This window comes from Pristis pectinata, chromosome 20 (genome assembly GCF_009764475.1).
Source record: "Pristis pectinata isolate sPriPec2 chromosome 20, sPriPec2.1.pri, whole genome shotgun sequence".
NCBI classification, from domain to species: domain Eukaryota; kingdom Metazoa; phylum Chordata; class Chondrichthyes; order Rhinopristiformes; family Pristidae; genus Pristis; species Pristis pectinata.
The window spans coordinates 33,710,693-33,732,857 of record NC_067424.1 but is presented as its reverse complement, the minus strand read 5'-3'; the positions used below and the strand labels follow the sequence as shown (position 1 = coordinate 33,732,857).

The following is a 22,165-nucleotide window of genomic DNA, read 5'->3' as shown; positions in this document are numbered from 1 at the left end:
GGTTGAATGTCCCTTCCTGAGTCAGAACGAGTTCAAAATCTCCCTTCGGTTCCTTGACCAAACTATTCAGGCTGATGCTCCAGTGTGGTATTAGATGTTAAAGGGTTGCCTTATCTGTTAAGTAGACGTAAAGCCTATTCTCTTATTTAGAGAAGAGATGATTGAAGTTTAAGAATTCTGACTGGCTCTACCCTTTACTGCCAAAGTGTACCTTTTAAACCCTGCGCATTGTCATAGTTGTGCATCTTAATAACGCAAATGAAATTTCTCTCAACGTGTATATTTCTCCTTTTAGTGAAGGTTCCAAGATTGTGGCAGCTCCACGTCCTGACCGTTTAGTACATCGTCTGAAGAGCATCACCTTGGATGACGCAAGTGCTCCAAAATTGGTTGTGCTTCGCCAGCCAAAGGGACCTGATAACACCAAGGTAAATGCTATCAATTAACCTGTGTCATTGGATGTTACATTAGCATCTGATATCTCTCCCTAACATTGGTCATCATTATAGAATGGACATTCCAAACCAATTCATGAAATTTGGCTTAGTACAGGAGTTGTACTTAAAAATGTGAAGATTGTTTTGGGAAAACACCACTGCATTTTTTGGATATGGAACTAGGCATTTACCTGATAACTATTGCCTAAGTTGCAATATGGACATTTTAGAATGGAAGTACTAGAGCTATTCACTTTACAACTATAAGTGTTGTAATCTTTAGATTTTTTCTGATGTATAAACTACCAAAGCTACGCAAACTCTGACCACCACCACCCACCACCACCAGATGTTGAGCTGAAGCATAGGATGCAGCAAGAGAAGTTCATATACTGAATGTTGCAGAAGCGAAGGGAAGTGTAGAAAATCCTGAAATTGTAAAGGGAATTGAGAGAAAATGGATGCACTAAAACTTGTGGGAAAACCAAGGAAACTCCCAGGATCTTTTTGTATAAAGGGAGATGAGATAACAGACTTTTGCCTAATTAGGGACAAAAGGGATAATCGTAGTGTGGTGGCAAAAGTTACGAGACGCTGAATGGAGTACTTTGTATCACCTCCACTCCTGTAAAGACAAACATTGAAGTTGGGGAATAAGCACGTTAAATATGTGACTTGAAAATTATGGAGAGCAAATATTAAGGAACCAGTAACTTTAAAAGTGAAGAGATACATCACCAGTCTGGAATGAAATCTATCCCAGGTGATAGAAGCATGAAAGGAAATGGCCTCTGCTCAGACTATCTTTTTGACAAACTTACTGGCTTGGTTCCTTGATGCTATCATTGCTTTAAAAGAGCGGTCAGACAGTATTTACAGACATGCTAACTTAATATTCATGGTGGGCAAATTATTGGAAAAACTGAGAACTGAGGGAGAATACAGATTTGGGAAAGTGCAGTTTAAACAAGGGCAGTCCATATGGACTTAAATTGATTTATTGTGTTTAATAGCCAGTATTTGATAGCAATTAAATGTTTTTGGGAGGAGTGTTGGGGCATGCTATATAGTCTATATGGATTTTAGCAATATATTCAACCATGTTTCGTGTGGGGAGAACTAGGAAGAATAAAGTTGTAGGGCCTATAGTTGAAATCTGCCTTGAATGAATTTTTTAAAATTTGGTCATTAGTTGTCCTCTCATCCTGCTTTGATTTTTAAACAAAAATGCAACTTGCCAAACAGGACATATTAGTGTAAATAATTGCCTGCATTTTAACCCCTGTGCTTCAATGAACAAAGATAGCCAGTGAATTTGAAATTTGTCTTGATCTGCATTCTTTGGGTGACATTTCAGTTTGATCCTAACATAGCCCAACTATATTTTCCATCGTAAAACTCTGGATGAAGGACAGTGAAATACTTTCTTCTGCATGAACTTGAGCTGATTATAACAGACTGAAATTCTGGACTGGGAGCTCCTTATCTTTGGTGCAGAGTTCTGCAGCTGTTTTTCTCCAATAGTTAGTTTGATCAGTTCTGTCACCTTCCCGCTTCCAAGTGTCCTCTTGTAATTTCTCTCAAACTGCTACAGTAGTAGGAGTGTTGGAGCACATTACTTCAGTATCCATTTAAAGTCAGAGGGACTGGTACCAGACAATGCAGTTGTGGTATGTGTTGTAGACTGCAGAGACACTGATAATACCTTCTCTATCCTCCCGGTTTTTCAGCCAGACTAAATCTGAGCAGCTGGGAGACCCATAATAGAGAAATGAAACTGAGTTTTATTTAGTGATGATCTTGCATCCTCCCATGAGACAAGTGTTTTCTACTGAAGAATTAAGCTCATGGGTCTGAAGAACTTGCATACAGCCCACTTGTCAGCTCCTTGAATAACTGTCTCATTTGTTGAGGAACTGAGCCACAAATATTGTAGCTTTATCAGTGCTGATTTTTGGATGGGGTTGCAGTAGGGGTGCCACCATTTGCTTCCCAGTTGTGGAAGTGTTTTCTTTGTAAAACTTATATTTCTGGTTCCTGTCTGCTCAGTGGGTACATTTTTAGGACGTTTGGATTACACTTTCCCCATAATGGCCTGCAGATAACATCTGGAATGAAAATATTGTTGATTTGTGACCTTTAGTTGTTTGCCACCTGTGGAACCACTGTTCCATTCAGTGAAGTAGAAATTGAAGGCGTTGGGGGGTGCGTGGAGAGAGAATGGGCTATCAGTCCCTATGCTATTTGTGAATCAGCTGGAGTTGAGCATTTGCTGTCTGGCTACCACACTTGGGTTGTTTTTAATCATATTAACTGTTGCTTGTTTGACTTGCAAATGAAGGCTGAAAGATCTTCCACATCAGCCCAGAATTCGCTGTTACACTGAAGAGTTAGGCTCCTGAATTCTATAATACTCAGTGCAGGCCAACTCAGCAATCTAACCAATTTTTTAAAAAAAATTCTAAAGCCCATATTTATCAGCTTAATTCTTGTGTATCCAGTTTTTCAGTGGAACCTTTGGGAAATTAACCTTTTTGTTTTGTATTTTGCAGGGATTTACTATGGAGAGAAAGATTCGTCAAGCCGGAGTGATAGATTGATTTCTTCTTTTCTTCCCCCAGCAAGCACATTACCCAATGCAGTATCTTCAGGGAGGGGAGGGTTTACGCAAAGTTATCTGCCTCTACCACCCTCTGTGTTTCCTACTCCAAAATGGAAATGGAGCACAGTTTATCTACTTTCAAGCAAAACTACAGTTCTACCACTTGTCTGTGCTTTTATCAAAAGCTTAAAAAAAAAGTACAAAATGAAGCAAAAACAAAAAAAAAACAAAAAAAAATGGTAACGCACAGGCTCGGGGCAATGAATGAGCAGGAAGCCTTAGTTTCACAACCTTATAGGAGCTTGATTTAAAATCGAAAAGCATCTTACATCAATGCTAATTTGAAATTTAAGTTTATTTGCCTTTTGTTAGTAATGAGAGAGAAATCTGGGAAAAAAAAAGCTATACAACTGAAACACGAGTGCCATGAGTGCGGGCTTTCATTAAACCTTTCAGTACAAGTTTGTTGTTGCTGTGGAGCACTGCAGCCTTGGAACACATTTCTCCCTATTCCAGAAACTAACAGATTTGTGCCTAAAAACAAATATCACTGTTATTTCCCACAGAGGGCACCCTGTGTAATGCCGAACGGAAAAGGAAGCGGCTGAATTTTTTTTTAAGTATATTAATGCATCAAGGTGGAAATGTTAATCGTTGGTACTGTATATATGCCTTTTGCATAGAAACAGGGAGACTAGTTGATATCAAGCATTAGTAATCAAAAAAAACTGGTCTGTGTTCCTATACCAAATAAGATCAGGAATTTAATTGATGTTGATGTGGGACAGAGGCAAGTATCCTGTTTCTGTTTCGCCTCTGCTCACAGTTTGGGGTTTGTCTAAACTGGAGAATGCTTTGTTCTTGCAAGAAGGGAAAACAACACCTGGCTTTCTCCTGTGTCCCTGTTAATGGTCATGAAAAAGAAACTAGAATAAAAAGTTTTACCATAAATTTTGAAATCTTGAGTGGCCTTTGTCTGCATGGATGACTGTTCATTGTCATTCACTGAAAATGATTCTATTGATTATACTGCTTAAACTTGGTAAGTTGATTCGGTCCAGGTTGTGTCCTCATTACTACTAAACTAATTTTAGCTGTAAAGTCCTTGACTGATGCTTAGAGAATCTGGGTAAATAAGGGTGAGAGTGACACCTTTATTTCAACAGAGAAAATTTTTCAATGAAGTCCAAGAAAGAGGTCATGTGTTTTCTCTATCGTCTGTGACTTTCTGATATGGTACCTCTTTTGTAGGGAAGGGGTGGTGAGTAGAAAGCACTGTCGTGGAACACTTAATATAATAGTACAGAAGTTGGCATTCACACAGACCTCGCAACCATTCAACTGTTTGCATTTTAGGGCCTTTAAGACATGCTTCATAGGAACACAAACACAAATTGATATTTAATGCAGATGAACAAAATTTGTAAATTTAAAAGGAGAGCTGGATAGGGAAAGAATTCCAGAAATTTTTCTTGTTAGCTAAAAATACAACTCCAAATAATGGAAGGATCAAAATGAGGGATTCCCAATCCTGTAGCACATGGCTAGAAATCTGGGTGGGGAATGGGATTTGAAACTGAGGTTTTACAGTCAGTTTGGAATTGGAAGTCAATGTAGGGTAGTGGTTGGTAAAGGTGGTCACATTGCAGGTTGGGGTGTTGAGAACAGGTTTGGATGAGCTCAAGTTTGTGGTGAGAAAGTGTTTTACCATGTGACTATTTGGTAGTTTTAACTAAAGAAGTGAAAGGGACAGTCAACATAAATTGTGGTGACAATTAAGGGGCTCCCAAGGAAAAGCGTAATTAAGATGGTGAATGTCGATTGTGAGGTCTCAATAGCTGAAGTTACAGATATCACTGGTGTGGTTGAAGATGGGAGGATAAAGCCAAATGGGAGTAGAAATGACAAAATCTGAGCTGGGGAAAGTTGGAGCAGTGAGGGCTGCAGGGAGGCAGCTACATACATTGAGAGTAATAGGTAGCTTTGGAGAAGAGCATCCAGGTCCAGTGGGGGTTTGATGCTGAACCAGACCTGGAAACGCATGATCCAGTTTAGAACACATTTTCAGCTCTTGTATTCATGTGAGTGAAGGTGAAGAACAAAGGCAGTTTTGGTATTGGTATCAGCTTTGGAGGAACTGAGAGAAAGTTTTATTAGAATGAGGGCAACAGTTGGGCAGATGAATAAAGATAGTTATCAATGTGTTTTGGTAAATGTGGAGCCATATGCTAGGGAGTTTGTTATTCAGAAGTGTGACTGAGCAGCTTGCATCATTGTCTAGCATTTTTTTTTATAAACTCATGTCCTGGAGCACTGTATCCAATTGTACTGATTGTGAACCATCTTTCTCATTCTCCCCAATGAGATGGCATTGTCATGCAGTGCACAGCCAGCCACAGACTCTCCATTTAGGATAGGAATGGCACTTACCAAGCGGTTAACATTGAATTGGTGCAAGTTGTATACTTGCACTAAGTCAGAGTGTGGATAGGTTGATGGACCAGAAATCATTGTGCAGTGTCATGAGACCTTTTGCATCCATGAGGGCAGATGGGACCTCTGATTTCTCCACCAAGATGAAATATTAATTATCAGTGTTGCACTTGCCAACTGTTTCAACCAAAAATCTCCGCCATACTCCAGAACCTTCCACTTCATTTTTCAAGTACTGGGATAATACTGGGAATGCAAGGTTACATACAATTTTGAACTAAAGTTTCAGGTGTTGACGGATAAATATTGGTCAAGACATTACTCCTAACATCACAGGAACTTTTACAGGTGAGAGAACACTTGGATTGTCTGTATGGTACCTACATGAAAGGTAACAGACCATGTAGTGTTTCCAAAGTACCAAGTTGACCGACAATGTCAGGCTGCATTTTGAATTCTGTCTGTGGCAAAATTGTCACCAGTTAAGCCACAGCTGATCCACTGCTAATGGTTTGTAATTGGTTAGGTCAAATAAATGGAGTTCACTATCAAATTGTCCCACCCAAATATCAGTAATGTTCTGAATATTTGATGTGGGTTCCTTCCAATTTGTTGCTAGGGTTGGATCATTTAAGATGCCTAAACAGCAGGACTTCAGTTACTACAGCAACCATGACTGTTGTGTGTTGATCCCAGGTTAAGATTAAACTCTTTTATGAAGTAGTGACTGGATGCTGGAAGAGGTACCAGCTACTCATCAGGAGCTCTGTCCTGCTCCTTCTCATTAGGAGCCAGCCTCCAACACAATGCAGCCCAGCTGGGAAACTGGTGAAAGCAGCAAGTTTTGCAAAAAGGTGACACAAGCCAGGGTAGAGAGGTGACCTCACCCACTGCAGCAGAATGTTTTTTTTAAAGAAGTTTTCTTCTACCCAGGGCTGGCACCAGCTCTGGCTTTTTATTGCTTCAGGATATTTTTCCTGTTCTTAAAGTGGTGTGGCTACAATAATAGCTGGGAGCTCCAGCAGATCTCTTGCCAGATTGGGGTGTCCTTAACCATGATAAAATGGATCATTAAGAGATTGGTAAGAATGTGAAATGGTTAACTGCCAAAGTTGCCTTGGAGTTGTAAGGAATTAAAAATAAATCTGGTGCTTTTCAAAAACTTACCAGTTGTTTAATATATGGGTTAAAGTTGACAGGGATTGTTCAAAATTCTATGTTAAAGCAAATCAACTCATGCTTTGGCCTGGATTCTGGTGTTGGGGCTCCAGATACACAAGTCGTGGGGAATAAGGAAACAAAACAGCATCGAGGTTCTTCAGTCATTGAAAGTGCAATCAAACTTAACCCATCAGTTATTTGTCCATAAAGTGATAAAGCAAACTTTCCAGTTTCTGTTGTGCCTTCTAACAGCACAGCAAGGGTCAAACATGAGGTCAACAGTTCAACAACATGAATGATGTATTCTTCAATTTCAAGTAACCCACACTCCATCTGTTCCCTTTCTCTCCTGATCAACCCAGGTCCTCTTGCACATCATTTCTATCCTTACCCTTTCCCCTGTTCACACTGGCCACCATCCCTCCCTCATCTGGTTCCACTCATCACGTTCCTTTATCTGGTTCTATCATCTGTAACCCTTTGTCTCCTCTAATCACCTCCCAGCCTCACGATCTCGACCCCTCCCTCCACCACCTGGATCCATCCCCCTATCAAGCCCTCCTCACCTGGATCCACCTTTTGCCTGCCAACTCCTGCCTCGCCCCTCCCTTCAATTACTCTTGAATTGGTGCAGCACAAATTGCCTGATCTAGTGCACACCAAAGGCCAAGAGTTGGATGGTTTTCTTAAAGTATCAAGTACTTACTACGTGACAAACCAACAAGACATTTCCCTCGAGGACTAGCAGCTGCAGACTACATATACTGTGGTCCAGAGTAGTGCTTGCACAGTCAGGGAGAAAGGAAATCTGGTACTTTGTAATTCCAGTTTGTGGATTGGAGTGGAGTAGGGATAAATTGTGGAAGGAAATTAAGGATTGGTGAAGGAGTCAAACAGTAGATTGGAGGGGCATTTAGCTTCTGGATTAGTAAGCAGATGTGGTCATGTGATGGGCCAAAAGGGAGGGGGTGGGGGAAATCTGGAGAAAGATTGTGGGGCTGGAAGTGGTGCGGGAGCCATGCTTCTGTTGTCCTTGAAGTCTACACTGCCTAACTTTTCAGTGGTAACCACTGATCCAAGGAACAGACAAAAGTTCCCTTTACCTCTGTGGCAAATGAGGATTGTGCTGAGCATGGATATGACATCTATGGACAAAGATGATCAGATTTATCACGGAATTAAATGACATGAAATTTGTTTTGCAGCAGCAGTGCAGTACAAGAACAAAATTACTATAGGTTACAAAAAAGAAAAAAGATAGTGTTCATGGACTGTTCAAAAATCTGATGGTGGAGGGGAAGAAGCAGCTTCTGAGTCACTGTTTGTGGGCTCCTGTACCACCTCCCCGAAAGTAGTAACGAGAAGAGGGCATGTCCCAGATGGTGAGGGTCCTTGATGGATGCCACTTTCATGAGGCAGTACCTCTTGAAGATGTCCTCTGATGGGGAGGGTTGTGCCTGTGATGGAGCTGGCTGAGTCAACAACCCTCAGCAGCCTCCTGCAATCCTGTGCATTGGAGCCTCCGTACCACGTAGTGATGCAACCAGATAGAATGCTCTCCATTGTACATCTATAGAAATCTGTGGAGAATCATGATATTCCATTGCCACCTTCATCCAGCCTATACTGCACTACATGCCCAACCTGTCTGGAGCTTCCGTTGCAGTGACCTCCATGGTGTGTAACCTGGTTACTGAGAGGTAGTAGCTGGTCCCTGAGAGAGAGCAGCCAGGAGCCTCAAAGCCTGAGATCCAGGCTGCACAATCGGGATGAGCAGGACTGTGATGCTATGCAGCAACATGATCTTCACCTTGCTCAGTAAAAGAGAAAGAGCATGGTGAACAACCTCTGCAAATATTGAGCCTCTGTGTAGATCAAAGTGACCCTCTCTGCTTTTCCATTCATTACTGTGACTGTCAACAAATTGCCAATAGACCCCAGCTGCTGCATTTTTTTTTCCTCATTCTGCTTTTCAGTTCTTGATCCCTTCTATTAAATGGCACACCACAATATCTCCATATTTTTTGATGAATAGCACATTGAAGTAGTTTGACCAATGCAGAAAGTACTCTGCCCTCACCAACTGTTAACTGTGGTTGAAAGCCTTCGGGCTGTAGCCTACTGATCAGAACAATGGTGGATATTCAGCATTGTAGCCCATGAAGCTGAGCATAATGGACATCACAATGCATTGAGTGTTGTCAAAGTTGAGTTTATTGTCATGCCTAGGTGCAATGAAAAACTTGCTTTCAGCAGCATCACAGGCACATAGCATCAGATAAGCACCATTCACAAGAAAGACATAAACATATATGCACAAGTTTTACAAGAAAGAACACAATTAGAACAAAAAAGTCCACTATAGTACAAAGTGGTCATAATGTTGCTTAGCTGTAATGATTAGGGTTTTGCCGGTTAGTTCAAGAACCAAATGGTTGAAGGGAAGTAGCTGTTCTTGAACCTGGTGGTGTGGGACTTGAGGCTTCTGTACCTCCTGCCCAATGGTAGCTGCAGAAAGATGACATGGCTAGATGGTGGGGATCTTTGATGATAGATGTTGCCTTCTAGAGACAGCGCCTCCTGTAGATACTATACCAATGGTGGGGAGGGATGTGCCTGTGATGTATTGCGCAGAGTCCACTCCTCTCTGCAGCTTCTTATGTTCCTGTGCATTCGAATTGCCGTACCAGACCATGATGCAACCAGTCAGGATACTTTCAACAGTACATCTGTAGAAGTTTGTTATAGTGTTTGATGACAAGCTGAACCTCCTTAACCTCCTAAAAGAGTAAAGACTTTGGCGTGCCTTCCTTATGATTGCATCTATGTGCTGGGCCCAGGACAGGTGGATTAACGCCCAGGAATTTAAAGCTGCTGACTCTCTCCATTACTGATTTTCCCCCTACGTAGACTGGTGCATGTTCACCCTCCTTCCCCTTCCTGAAGTCAACAATCAGCTCTTTAGTTTTGCTGACGTTGAGCGAGAGGTGGTTGTTGCAGCACCACTCAACCAGGTGTCCTATCCCGCTCCGGTAAGCTGACTCATCGCCACCTGTGATTCATCCAACAACAGTAGTGTCGATGAATTTGAAGATGGCATTGTAGCTGTGCTTAGCCACACAGTCGTGTGTATAGAGAGTAGAACGGGGCTGAGCACGCAGCCTTGAGGTGCACCTGTGTTGATGATCAGTGAGGAGATGTTACCAGTCTTCATTCATTGAGGTCTGTTGATGAGGAAGTTGCAGAGTTCCATTTGCAGAGGCCCAGGTCTTGAAGCTTGATGATGGGATTGGATAGGATGATTGTGTTGGACGCTGAGCTGTGGTCGATGAACAGCAGCCTGACGTGTGAGTTCCCATTGTCCAGGTGGTCCAGGACAGAGTGAAGAGCCAGAGAAATTACATCTGCTGTTGACCTGTTGTGACGGTAGGCAAATTGGAGCGGATCCAGGTCATCTCTGAGGCAGGAGTCTTGATGAAAAACGCGATGATGCTGGAGGAACTCGGCAGGTCAGGCAGCATCCGTGGAGAAAAACAGGTAGTCAAAGTTTCAGGTCAGGACCCTTCAGGACTGAATGAAACGGTACACACTGCTCTGAATGTGGATTCACCAATGCCCTTCATAACTGAAGCAGAATTTCCCTACTGTTGCATTCCCTCACCTTGCAATAAACAATAACAGCTTTACCTTTCCTATTTGCTTGCTGTAGACTTTTGCAAATCATGGACCAGGACCCCCAGGTGTCTGCAACTTCTGAAGCCATTTTTTAATTTCATTTTCCTTTCAAAATGAGCAATCCCATATTTTTCCATTGATCTTTATCCACTCATTGAAGGAAGCCACAGGAGATATGGAGAAATAATGTCCTCTTCACAACCTAGAAGATATGGGTATGTTCAGAACTACACAGTCTAAATTGGAATTGCACAAAGTATTCTTAAAGTAACATGAGAATAACAGCACCACATCCTCCCGTGTTAATTAAAAGAACCATTCCCGTCCTCCTTGTATAGACTTTGTAGCAATGTGATTTGAATACCATATGAAGAATTGATGCTGTGTCAAAACTCAGTAGAATATCAAGTCACCAGAGATTACATAGAATGTTATGTTGACACCTGGATTTGAATGTCATTTACAATGAAGTGTTTCCCAGAACTGTCAAAGCAGAAGTAGGATTCTAAGGAAATGTCCTGCCTTTCCCTCACAATAGGGTGACAGTGAAGATTGGTGATAATGTGTTAGTTCATCACAGTGACAGAAGTTCCTTTTTCAGCCACTACATTGATTTGTGAGTTGCAAATGTTCTCTTCTGCCTGTATCAGAGAGCTTGGACACAGACCGTGAACAACAAATACAAACTCTGGATTGTTGTTGATTTTTGCATCGGCTTTGACACTCCCCACAGGGTTTGCTGGTTGAGGAAGTGGCCTGAAATAGTTGTTTTCCTCATAACTTGTACTGTTACGGAACATTCTGCTTCGTGAGGGAAGCACTGTTGAACTCTGTCTCGGTGATGCTGGTGAATGTTCCTTGATGATAGTTTCAAGCTGGAAGTTCATCTCTGCTGTTTATCTTCTCCTCTGATCCTACTCACAACAGCACCTTGAGTTCTTTCCTATTTCAACTGCTCTATATTCTTACTAATCAAAAACAGCTCTGTTTCAAGAGATTCCCGACAAAGTTATTTGAGTATGCACGCCTCACTGTTTTCTCAGACGTGTTCAATGTTGATCAGTTGTTTTGTTCACTTCTTGCCTTGTGTGATTGAACACAATTGCTTCATAAACCACATATGCAGTTGTGCAACTGTTTCTACTGAATGGATAGCAGTTGTAGGTAATAATTTTTCAGAAATATCCTGTAATTCTTCACCACAGTCTATTTCAAGTGCTTTCTTACCTCATCCTTGATTTCAAATTGTGTTATTGACCCTTTAAACAAGTGAAGCAACTTTTCCCAGCAGAGAGAACCCAGGATGGCTTGGAACACACATTGAATGGATAAGGTTAGGCATGGATGTCACCGTCTTAACAGGATATGAAAGCAGAAATTGGTGCACAGAACATACTGATATCACTGTTTATTCAAGCATATGTGTTCTTTGTTGGTTGTCCTGCACAGATTCTGATTAATTAGATTAGGTGTCAAAATTCAGTGTCTAGTTGGCAGCTATAGTTTACCCAGCAGACCAACACAATACAAGGGATCCTACACTGGATTAAAAACCAAGGCAAAAGAACACTCTGGATGGTCCTTACAAATGCAAAATGTTCAAAAGAACAGCAACTGTACTTCCAGTTTCTTCATCTTTCATGCCGGTGTATATTACAGTCGATAAGCTTTTGATGTGATTAATTAGATTACCTCCCTACCTCCCTGCTGTATGATTGGGAACAATAGCTGCTTTCTTTATTGCCACATCCAAGATGTAAGGCGTGTTCAGATCTATATAAGTAGATCTTAAATCTTATAAAGGAAGCATACTAACAATAATAATCAGTGAGACCCAACGCAGACTGGAGGATCACTTCATCGAGCACCTTCCTCCGTCCGCCAAACCAGCCGGGATGTCCCAGTGGCCAACCATTTTAATTCCACTTCCCATTCCCACACCGACATGTCTGTCCACGGCCTCCCCTACTGTGCCAAGTTGAGGCTAGACGAAGATTAGGGGAACAGCACCTCATATTCCACCTTGGCAGTCTCCAGCCTGGTGGCATGAACATCGATTTCTCTAACTTCCAGTAACCACTCCCCTCTGTCCCCCCTTTTCCCACCAGCCCCATCGCCCATCTCTTTCCCCTCCCCCATCCCCTCGATCTGCCATCACCCACATGTTCCTCCCTCTGGTTCCCCTCCTCACCTCCTCCCCTTTATTCCATGGTTCACCGTCCTCTCCGATCAGATTCCATCTTCTTCAGCCCTTCGTCACTTCCACCCATCACCTCCCAGCTTCTGACATCATTCCGACTCTGCCCCCTCCCTCAGCTGCCTCTCACCCCCTCACCTGGATCCATCTATCACCTGTTGGCTCTTGCTCCACTCCCTCCCCTCACCATTTTACACTGACTATCTCCCCTCTTTCCAGTCCCAATGAAGGGTCTCGACCCGAAACGTTGACTGTCCATTTCCCTCCGTAGATGCTGCCTGACCTGCTGAGTTTCTCCATTGCTGATAATAATAAAAACAACTACCATATTCATCATTCTCTCCCTGAATCTGCCTCCATCTTATCATCCTCCTGCCTGGTGTCCTATTATGGCAGCGAGGGAGAAACAAAGGGCAATGGCAAAACAAAGCAGTAATGTACATATAAGCTGCACCCTAAATTGGTATTGATTTTTCATTGTGTTGTGTGAAATCGTTCTTCTTTGTCTTAAGGATCAAGGACTCTGGACACGAGCTTTGTAGACCGAAACTAGTTTAATCACAAAGGCAAACGCGGGACAGAATAGATGGGAACAGACACACAGTCACTCTCACGCAGGATACCATGAACACGAAAGGTGATCGCAACTAGTTTAGGATACGCACACACACACACTAGCACACAGTAACAATGTACAACTTCAGGATATAACACTTCAATACCTGACCCACATTAGCATTGGCCCTTAGCGCTTCCTGAGTTTGAGTGAAATGCTCCCTGACCATGCACTCTTTCCAATGATCTCTGCAGCGTTGTCTCACTACTCCTAGGGCCACCAAAAGAGGAAGTGCTAGGGGATGCAGCCCTTTTTTATGGTGCTAGGAGGCTGGGTGGAGCCTCACTGTTGTGATTTAAATGAGCCAATGGTGTGGAAGTCAACGACAAAGGTTCCTGCCACAGCCAATGGTCAGGCAGGTTCAGAGACAAAGGGTACTGGTCAGGCAAGTTCAGAGGCAAAAGGTACTCTCACACCTGAGGGGTGGGTGGAGCTGCACCTTGATTGACAGTAGTATCACTTCCGATCAGAGGAGCAATGCTGTCCTCCGGTCAGCGGGGGTCATTGCCGTTACTGTCACGTGACAGCCATGTGGATTTCTCTCAATATATTGTCACTTGTACTGAGGTACAGTGAAAAACTTGTCTTGCATACTGATTGTACAGGTCAATTCATTACACAGTGTAGTTACATTGAGTTAGTACAGAGTGCATTGAGGTAGTACAGGTAGTGTCACAGCTACAGAGAAAGTGCAGTGCAGTTAAGTGCAAGGCCACAACAAGGTAGATCGCGAGGTCATAGTCCATCTCGTTGTATAAGGGAGCTGTTCAATAGTCTTATCACAGTGGGATAGAAGCTGTCCTTAAGTCTGGTGGTATGTGCCCTCAGGCTCCTGTACTACTTGATGGAAGAGGAGAGAATGTCCTGGGTGGGTGGGGTCTTTGATTATGCTGGCTGCTTCTCCAAGGCAACGAGAGGTAAAGACAGAGTCCAAGAAGGGGAAGCTGGTGTCCGTGATGTGCTGGGCTGTGTCCGCAACTCTCTGCAGCTTCTTGCGGATGCTGATGCAGCATCACACATACTAACTACAATGTACTTTGCTGGTCTCTACAAAGGGGATCACTGGTCATTGTTAATGAGCAAACCAGGCAGATCTTGTATAGTCTCTGCTCGTGACACCCTGATGGGCCCTCTGCCCATGAGGAGGAGGATTACCATCTTCCAGTCTGGTGATGCACTCCCATCTTGCTGGCCCCCCTCTGTTACCTCCCTGTTTTAGCCTAAAAAGGGGAGATGAAGGACATTGAATAAGCTTGTTGTTATCCTATATTTTGAGGTTTACCATTGTGTGGAGGATTGAGGGGAGTGAGGAACAGTGGTTGGGAAGGAAATGATGGGACATTTGGATGGATTGTGGTATAATGGTTTAAGTGTGTGCATATGAGTGCATCTCTGCAGTCTGTATAAGAGAACAGTATTTTTAGTGGTCTGTAGACCACCTTCATGTACCTTCTGAGATCATGAAAGTTCTTGCACAGTACTTCACTGTGCAGGGATTCTCACTCCTGGCATAGACAAGCCGCTTCCTGCTAAACCCTTCCTTTGGTAATAATGCTGGGCCTCCTGGTACACAGCGACCTTCCTCCCACTACTGAGAACACATGATGCTTTCTCTCAACTTAGGAACTTCCTCCCTCTCCCCTTGGCCTCTCTCTCCTCCACAGCAGCCACAGTGTGTGTTGCTGGCATGGGGAATGAGCATGTAAGGGCTGACACACCTCCTGCTGTTGTGCAGCAAAGCCATGGCAACTGTGGTGAATTTAGGCTCCATCAGGAATCAAGCAGGTCACATGTTGGAGCTGCTTTCTGAGTTGTGATGCACAATTGATTGCAATTTAATGATTACTCAATGGAGACCCACTACGAGGCTGCAGCAACAATGTTCAGACAGGTGCAACAATTTCCAGTGCATGGCATACATGTTGATTTGAATTTGGACTCAAGATCTGGCATGCACAAAACAATGTTAAAATGCTAAATGGTATATTTTAAGATGTTTGTTTATTAGTCACACGTACATTGAAACACACAGTGAAATGTGTCTTTTTGCGTTACTGAGAATGTGCTGGGGGGCAGCCTGCAAGTGTCGTCACTCTTCCGGCGCCAACATAGTGTGCCCACAGCTCCTAACCTGTATGTTTTTGGAATGTGGGTGGAAACCCACGCAGACACAGGGAGAACATACAAACTCCTTACAGACAGCAGTGGGAAATGAACCTGGGTCGCTGGCGCTGTAATAGTGTTATGCTAACTGCTACACTACCGTGCCGTTTAAGCTTATTACAAGAAGATCGGAATACAGGAGGAAGAAAGTATTACTATAATTGTGCAGGAGCCTTTGTGGGAATGCTCCTGAAATATTGTGTACGTTTCTGCTCTCCTTATCTAAGAGGAAGTGCAGCAAATATCTACCAGATTAGTTCCTGCGAAGGCAGGTCTGTCACATGAGGAGAGATTAAACAGGCCAAGTCTCTTTTCTCTAGTACAGTGAAATGTACAAAATTCTTGCAAGGCTTGATGAGGTAGGTGCATGGAAGATGTTTCCCCGGGACTATGGATCACAATCTCAAAGTTAGATATAGGATTGTGAAATGAGGAGAAATTTCTTCACTCCAAGGTCGGTGAATCTTCAGAATTCTCTGTTCCAGAGGGTTGTGGAGGCTCGGTCACTGATTGTATTTAAAACAGATTCCAATATATTTCTGGATATTAAATGAGGAGAGGATAGCAACATGATGTTTGATACAGAAGGTCAACCATGATCTCTGTCAAAGGACAGAGCAGTGTCGAGGGGTCAAACAGGCTCCTCCTCCTATTTCCTATGTTTTATGCAACTTATAAGGCTGAGTTTCCAGTCTGAGTCATTCCTAGCTTTAATATCTGACTTCCACTATGTCAATATTGGATTAGAGCCAGCAGAGCTTCTCAACACTGCTACATTGTCAGAGTGAACTATTCCTATAACACAGATGCTGGCTTTACCCAATCCTCCAGAGGCAGTGGTAAATGACTTTGTTTCTGTGTAATAGAAAATCGTGCAAATTTATAACAAGAACAGCAACTGCTGGAGATACTCAGCGGGTCAGACAGCATCTGTGGAGTGAGTAACAGAAAATGTTTCACTTCGCTTCAGAACTGGAGAAAAATCACAAGTCCATGTTTTGAACAAACAGAGCAGATTGGCAGCTTCAACTTATCCTGATTCATGGAAACCAGTGGTAAGACTCTGCTTTCAACATATAGAACTGGCTATAACCACTTAATGTTATATCACGTTAACACTATTGCAATGTCGTAAGATTTAACAAATGCAAACAGTGGTGATCTTTAGCAGCTTCATTGTAGTTTTTGTAAACTGTAACAGTAAGTTGGCACTGATACATGGCACTACATTTTGTACTCACCCTTTTGACTACCAACCCACAGCATAGTTTGGCCAGGCAGCTGTTTTCAGTAAAACCAGCTTAATTTGTAAATTAATAACAGCTTGTGACATATTATACAACAACTTTAGTTTAACAAAATATCTCAAATACCTTCATGGGAGAATTATTGAAAAAGTTCGGCACTGACCTACTCAAGGAGATATCTGAATGATGACCAAAAAAATATTAGTAATGAGGTTTGTTTGAAGGAGTGTCCTAAAGGAGGTAAAAGAGGGAGATAACTGGAGAGATTTAGAGAGGGGATTCTAAAGTTTAGGGCCTTTGTATCCGAAGGCAAAGGGTGGAGTAATTACGTTTGGGGATAAAGTTTTATACAGCTGCAGCATGACTTCCTTCCTCTTATACTCAACGCCCCGACCAATGAAGGCAAGCACGCCATATGCCTTTATCACCTTATCCAGTTGCTTAGCCACTTTCAGTGAACTATCAACCTGGACCCCAGGATCCCTCTGTACCTCAATGCTATTAAGGGGCCTACCATTAACTGTATACTTTCTCCTTTCATTTGACGTCCCAAAGTGCAACACCTCACTCTTGTCTGGATTAAACTCCATCTTCCACTTCTCTGCCCATATCTGTATGTGATCTATATCCCGCTGTATTCTTTGAAATTCCTTCACACTGTCCACAACTTCACCAATCTTGGTGTCATCTGCAAACTTGCTAATCAACCCATCTACATCTTCATCCAAATCATTGATATACATCACAAACAACAGAGGTCCCAGCACCGATCCTTGCAGAACACCACTGGTCACGGACCTCCAGCCAGAATAACAGCCTTCCAGCCCTACTCTCTGCCTTCTATGGCAAGCTAGTTCTGAATCCAAACTTGCAATTCAGCCTACAACCCACCTTGGTTGGTATGGACAAGTTTGGGCTGAAGGGCCCTTTTCCATGTTGTACAACTCTATGACGACTTAAATCCAATCAGATCTTTCCAAGATCTGGCTGGACTGGGATTGCTGTAAGGTAATCCTTGCACATAACTTTCATTTCCACAGCCCACTTCACATTGTACCAACCCATCCAGCACAGCCAATCTTGCTGTTGACCAAACAGAGGCCCAGGACCTGACCACCTGACGTTCCGATCTCCTGAACCAACAATCCCTGAACACCCATAGTCTAGGTGCCAATCTCAGTGTTTAGACCACTGAAACACATGATTAAGAAGCATTTAGACACACATGAACAGGCAGGGAATTGAAGAATATGGATCTTGTGCAGGCAGATGGTGTTAGTTTAGATTGGCATCATGGTTGGTGCAGACATTGTGGCCAAAGGGCCTGTTCCTGTGCTGTTCTATGTTCTATTCCCAATCCTCTAACAGCCTCAGTCTCCAATAATACAAACAAATGAATCAGGAGCAGGAAAAGCACAACTTGACTAAACAGAAATGTTTATATCTAGTTTCTAATTTCTTTTTTATGAACATATATATTGATTGGATCCTTTATTTCCTACCTTGTAGAACTCATGTAGCCAGAATTTAATGATTATTACCTGATTGCAATATGTTGTTAGTCATTAATGGTAGAATATATAACACCCTAAGTAGCTTTGAGAAATAAGGATTAATACAGTTTATCTGTAATTAGATGAGTTTCAATGGCAAAATCATTAGTCATATACTGTACAACAAAATAAATGCATAGAAAATAGCATAAATCAATCACATGGGGTTGATTCACCCAGTTCGAGATTCAGACACTCTCTAGGGAAATGGGTCTCTGTTTCAAATCTTCTTTTACAACAACTCCTTTTCAAGAACATAAAGATAAGAAAAGAAATAATGTTTAAAATGGTGCCTGGTTATGTCTATCATACAGATCTCAATGCACTTCAGATAAAATTAAATAGCTTGAAATGCTGATTGGCATTGTGATATTGTCAAACGGCAGATGTCATTTGTATACAGACTGCCATCGAATAAATGTTGACCATGAAACTGGGAGACTGTTGAGACTAAACAGCCTCAGATATTTAATATGTGCCTGAAAGAGCAAATGGGGTAAATGTTAGAAAATCAAAAATTGCAGATGCTGGAAATCTGAAATAAAAACAGAAAATGCTAGTAACACTCAGCAGGTCAAGCAGCGACTGTGGGGAGGGAAACAGCTAATGTTTCAGGTCCGAAACCCTTCATCAGAACTGGGGCCAGTGTTAGAATTACTTTGGAGGGTCAGGCAAGATTAGGTGCTCAGTCCCTAAGTAAGGAGTGGCACACAACATGCTAATTCAGGACACAGCTGTACCTGAAGCCACTTAAGCAGACACCAGAAACTCAAACAGACTGCTGTTTGAGAATACTTTTCCTATAACCTTGATTCCTTTGGGATGTTAATGACCAAAGCATCAATGCTGATTTGTGCATTACAAAGTGTTAATGCTCTTTTTTTCTCTCTATTGTGGAGAGCAGCCTCTGGAAGAAAATGATAAATTACAAATTATCTGCAGTCCTTGTTGAATGAATGCTTGCAGCTACAAGGCTTTATTTGGCAATAGATCACTTTGCCATTTTTATATACTCAAGCCAGCCATTATTGACACAAAGCCATAACAATGTTTTTATATTACCCATTGATCTAATTCCCACCAATAATATTCTTGATTCTACTTTGATTAGAAATCTACTTAATACATGTGCCACACAGAACCTGACCCTTTGTGTTTTCCTAATGGGATTATACCTTTTAAAAGGGCAGATGGTGCTGCTTTTTTAGATAAAAAGAAGAAACCAATGTGAATTCAACAATTTGTGAAATGGCTATGGGTAAGTATATTAACCTATCCCGCTGTTATAAAACTATTGAACGGTCCCCTGGTACAATAAGGTGGACTCTTGACCTCACAATCTACCTCATGGCCTTGCACCTTATTGTCTGCCTGCACTGCACTTTCTTTGTAACTGGAACATTTTATTCTGCATTCTGTTGTTGTTTTCCCTTGTACTACCTCAATGAACTGAAATGATCTGTATGGATGGCATGCAAAACAAAGTTTTTCACTGTACCTTGGTACATGTGACAATAATAAACCAATTTACCAACCATCCTGGTTTCACACATAAGTGGTGATCAGATATCCCATCTTTATTTTGACAGTAAGGGTGACACTAGTAAGGCAGTCCTCTCTGGTTAACCTAAAGCTGTTAAAGGCCAGCCATCCTTTTAAACTGGTATTGGTATTGTATTGGTTTATTAGTGTCACTTGTACCGAGGTACAGTGAAAAGCTTGTCTTACAAGTCGATCGTACAGGTCAATTCATTACACAGTGCAGTTACATTGAGTTAGTACAGAGTGCATTGATGTACTACAGGTAAAAACAGTAACAGTACAGAGTAAAGTGTCACAGCTACAGAGAAAGTGCAGTGCAATAAGGTGCAAGGTCACAACAAGGTAGATCGTGAGGTCATAGTCCATCTCATTGTATAAGGGAATCATTCAATAGTCTTATCACAGTGGGGTAGAAGCTGTCCTTAAGTCTGGTGGTACGTGCCCTCATGGAAGAGGAGAGGAGAGAGAATTGAAGTCAAGCCAAGTGTAGATGGTGGACACCCTTCCCTGAACCAGTTAGATTTTCATGACTACCTGTAAAGTTCCATGGTCATCTTTCCTGGTGCTAGTTTGCAGAAAACCAGATTTATTGAATTTAATTTCAAGATATGATGAACTGAGAGTTGATGCTGTTAAATGTAGCAGAATCAGGGAGCAGTTTGAATTTTGTTTTTATGAACACAGACTGAACTCCTTTAAACTCAGAACAGAAGTTATTGGGAATGTGTATACTGTAACTGTGCATCAACATTACATGTGTGAGCTGAGTTGAAGGAAAATTGTGGAACTTGGTCAGATGTTTTGCTTTAATTGCGAAAAAAAAACAGAATGTAGCAGAATCAGTTAAGACCCAAACTTGCTGAATCTTTCATGAGCAGAACCAATTAAATATTTATAGAGAGTTCTCAGCCTGTTGCTGGGAGCTCATCAAAGTGGAAGGTGTGAAATTGTCAGAAAATCCAACCTGCATCTATAACTATCTGTTAATTGAATTTAGCAATTTGCATGTGCAACCACATAAAAGGAGGCTAAACTATTCAACCTTTATCACTTTAATGATGTTTAAATTGATCTGTCACTAAAAAGACTATTTGAGATAAAATATGCATCAAAATCTCCTGAAACAAATTGCCACAGTTAGACTATTGACTTGTTCTTTTCCAAATACATGGCACAAGAATGCGTGCACCAAGTTTTGTGTCCATTCATTCCTTGCTGGTCCACGTGCTATTATAATACACAGTAACAATACAAAAGCACTTTCTTTTCTTACCTATTTTACAGCTCTTTGACCAGTGCTTATTGAATCTTGCAGTTTATGGGGACTACATTGGAGTCACAAGTTACAACTGAAATCCTTGGTACATTCACAGTTCAAAGGCTCTATGTGTGGCTAAGTATCCCAGACACTGAGTTTGTGCCTGTCACTGTGTACGTATTACAATAAACATCAACTGGAAATAACTCTTTGTTTGAGTGGGAATTTGGCACGGAGTTGTTTCAAACTGAAAACAGAAACAAGTGAGGAAACAACCCTGGACATTCTGGCATAGAACAGCACAGAGGATGAAGCAACAGGTCCAACAAATTCAGGACCATCCAGTTCCTATGTTCAGGCCTCACATTTCTCCACTGTTGGAAAAGGGATACAAAATACTGGACACTGTTAGGACTCTCTTGGAAGGCTCTAACAATAACTTTGTTCTTATCCTGTTATTGCATACCTAGCAAAGGATTCTGAGAGGCCACAGTAGCTGTTACATCCCTTTCATCAAACTTTGCAGAATTCACAACTCCTACTCATATCGTGGAAGATGCAGTTTGTGTACTTAAGGTTTAGCATGGGTCACAGCACACAGATGAAGAGGATCGAGAAGCATTAGCAAAGGGGAGGTAGAACTGGTTGCATCCTCCACCTTGGGGCCACAGTAAGATTAAAGAAAGAAAGCTGCTACATTTTTACATGGAACTTCTCACATTCTTGGAATTCACAAAGCATTTGGCAGTTGATTAACTGCTGTCAATGAGTCATTTACCCAGTGTGTCAGGCTCCCGCAGTTCTGGGGAAAAGGAGAATGCAGCTGTCCTAATGCACATGTGAGACAACACTGCTGACAAATTACACATGTGGAGCAGTGCTGACCATTACTGCAGTTCTTTGAAGTAACAAGTGCCATAGATAAAAGTGAACCAATAGATTCATTTTATTATGTATTTAGATTTAATAAGATGATCACACAAAATAAAAGCTCATGATATAGAAAGTAACATATTGGTGTGGATAGATGATTGGCTTGAAAGTAGGCATAAAAGGACCTTTTCCTGGTCGACAAGATGCAATGAGTGGTGTACCGCAGTGATCAGTGCTGTGGACAAAACTTTACAGTTTATAAAAATGTCTTGGATGAGGGCACCAAAGGTACGGTTGCTAAACTTTCTGATCACATAAATTAGATAGTGAGGCACCGAAGAGGGAACAAAGGGATTTAGAAACATTGTGAATGGGCAAAGATTTGGAGATTGGCATATAATGTGGAAA

At 41.9% G+C, this 22,165-nt stretch overlaps 1 protein-coding gene across 4 annotated transcripts in view; it reads left to right on the top strand.

Moving 5' to 3' along the window:
- Positions 1-3,990, top strand: part of csde1 (cold shock domain containing E1, RNA-binding) — an 80,623-nt gene extending 76,633 nt beyond the window's left edge. For all 4 annotated transcript variants that reach the window (XM_052034485.1, XM_052034486.1, XM_052034484.1 and 1 more), the window contains 2 exons: positions 296-428; positions 2,990-3,990. In XM_052034485.1, the coding sequence (XP_051890445.1) occupies positions 296-428; positions 2,990-3,037 (181 nt within the window). In that variant the 3' untranslated portion in view covers positions 3,038-3,990. The remainder of the gene's footprint in view (positions 1-295; positions 429-2,989) is intronic.
- Positions 3,991-22,165: the final 18,175 nt, after the last annotated feature.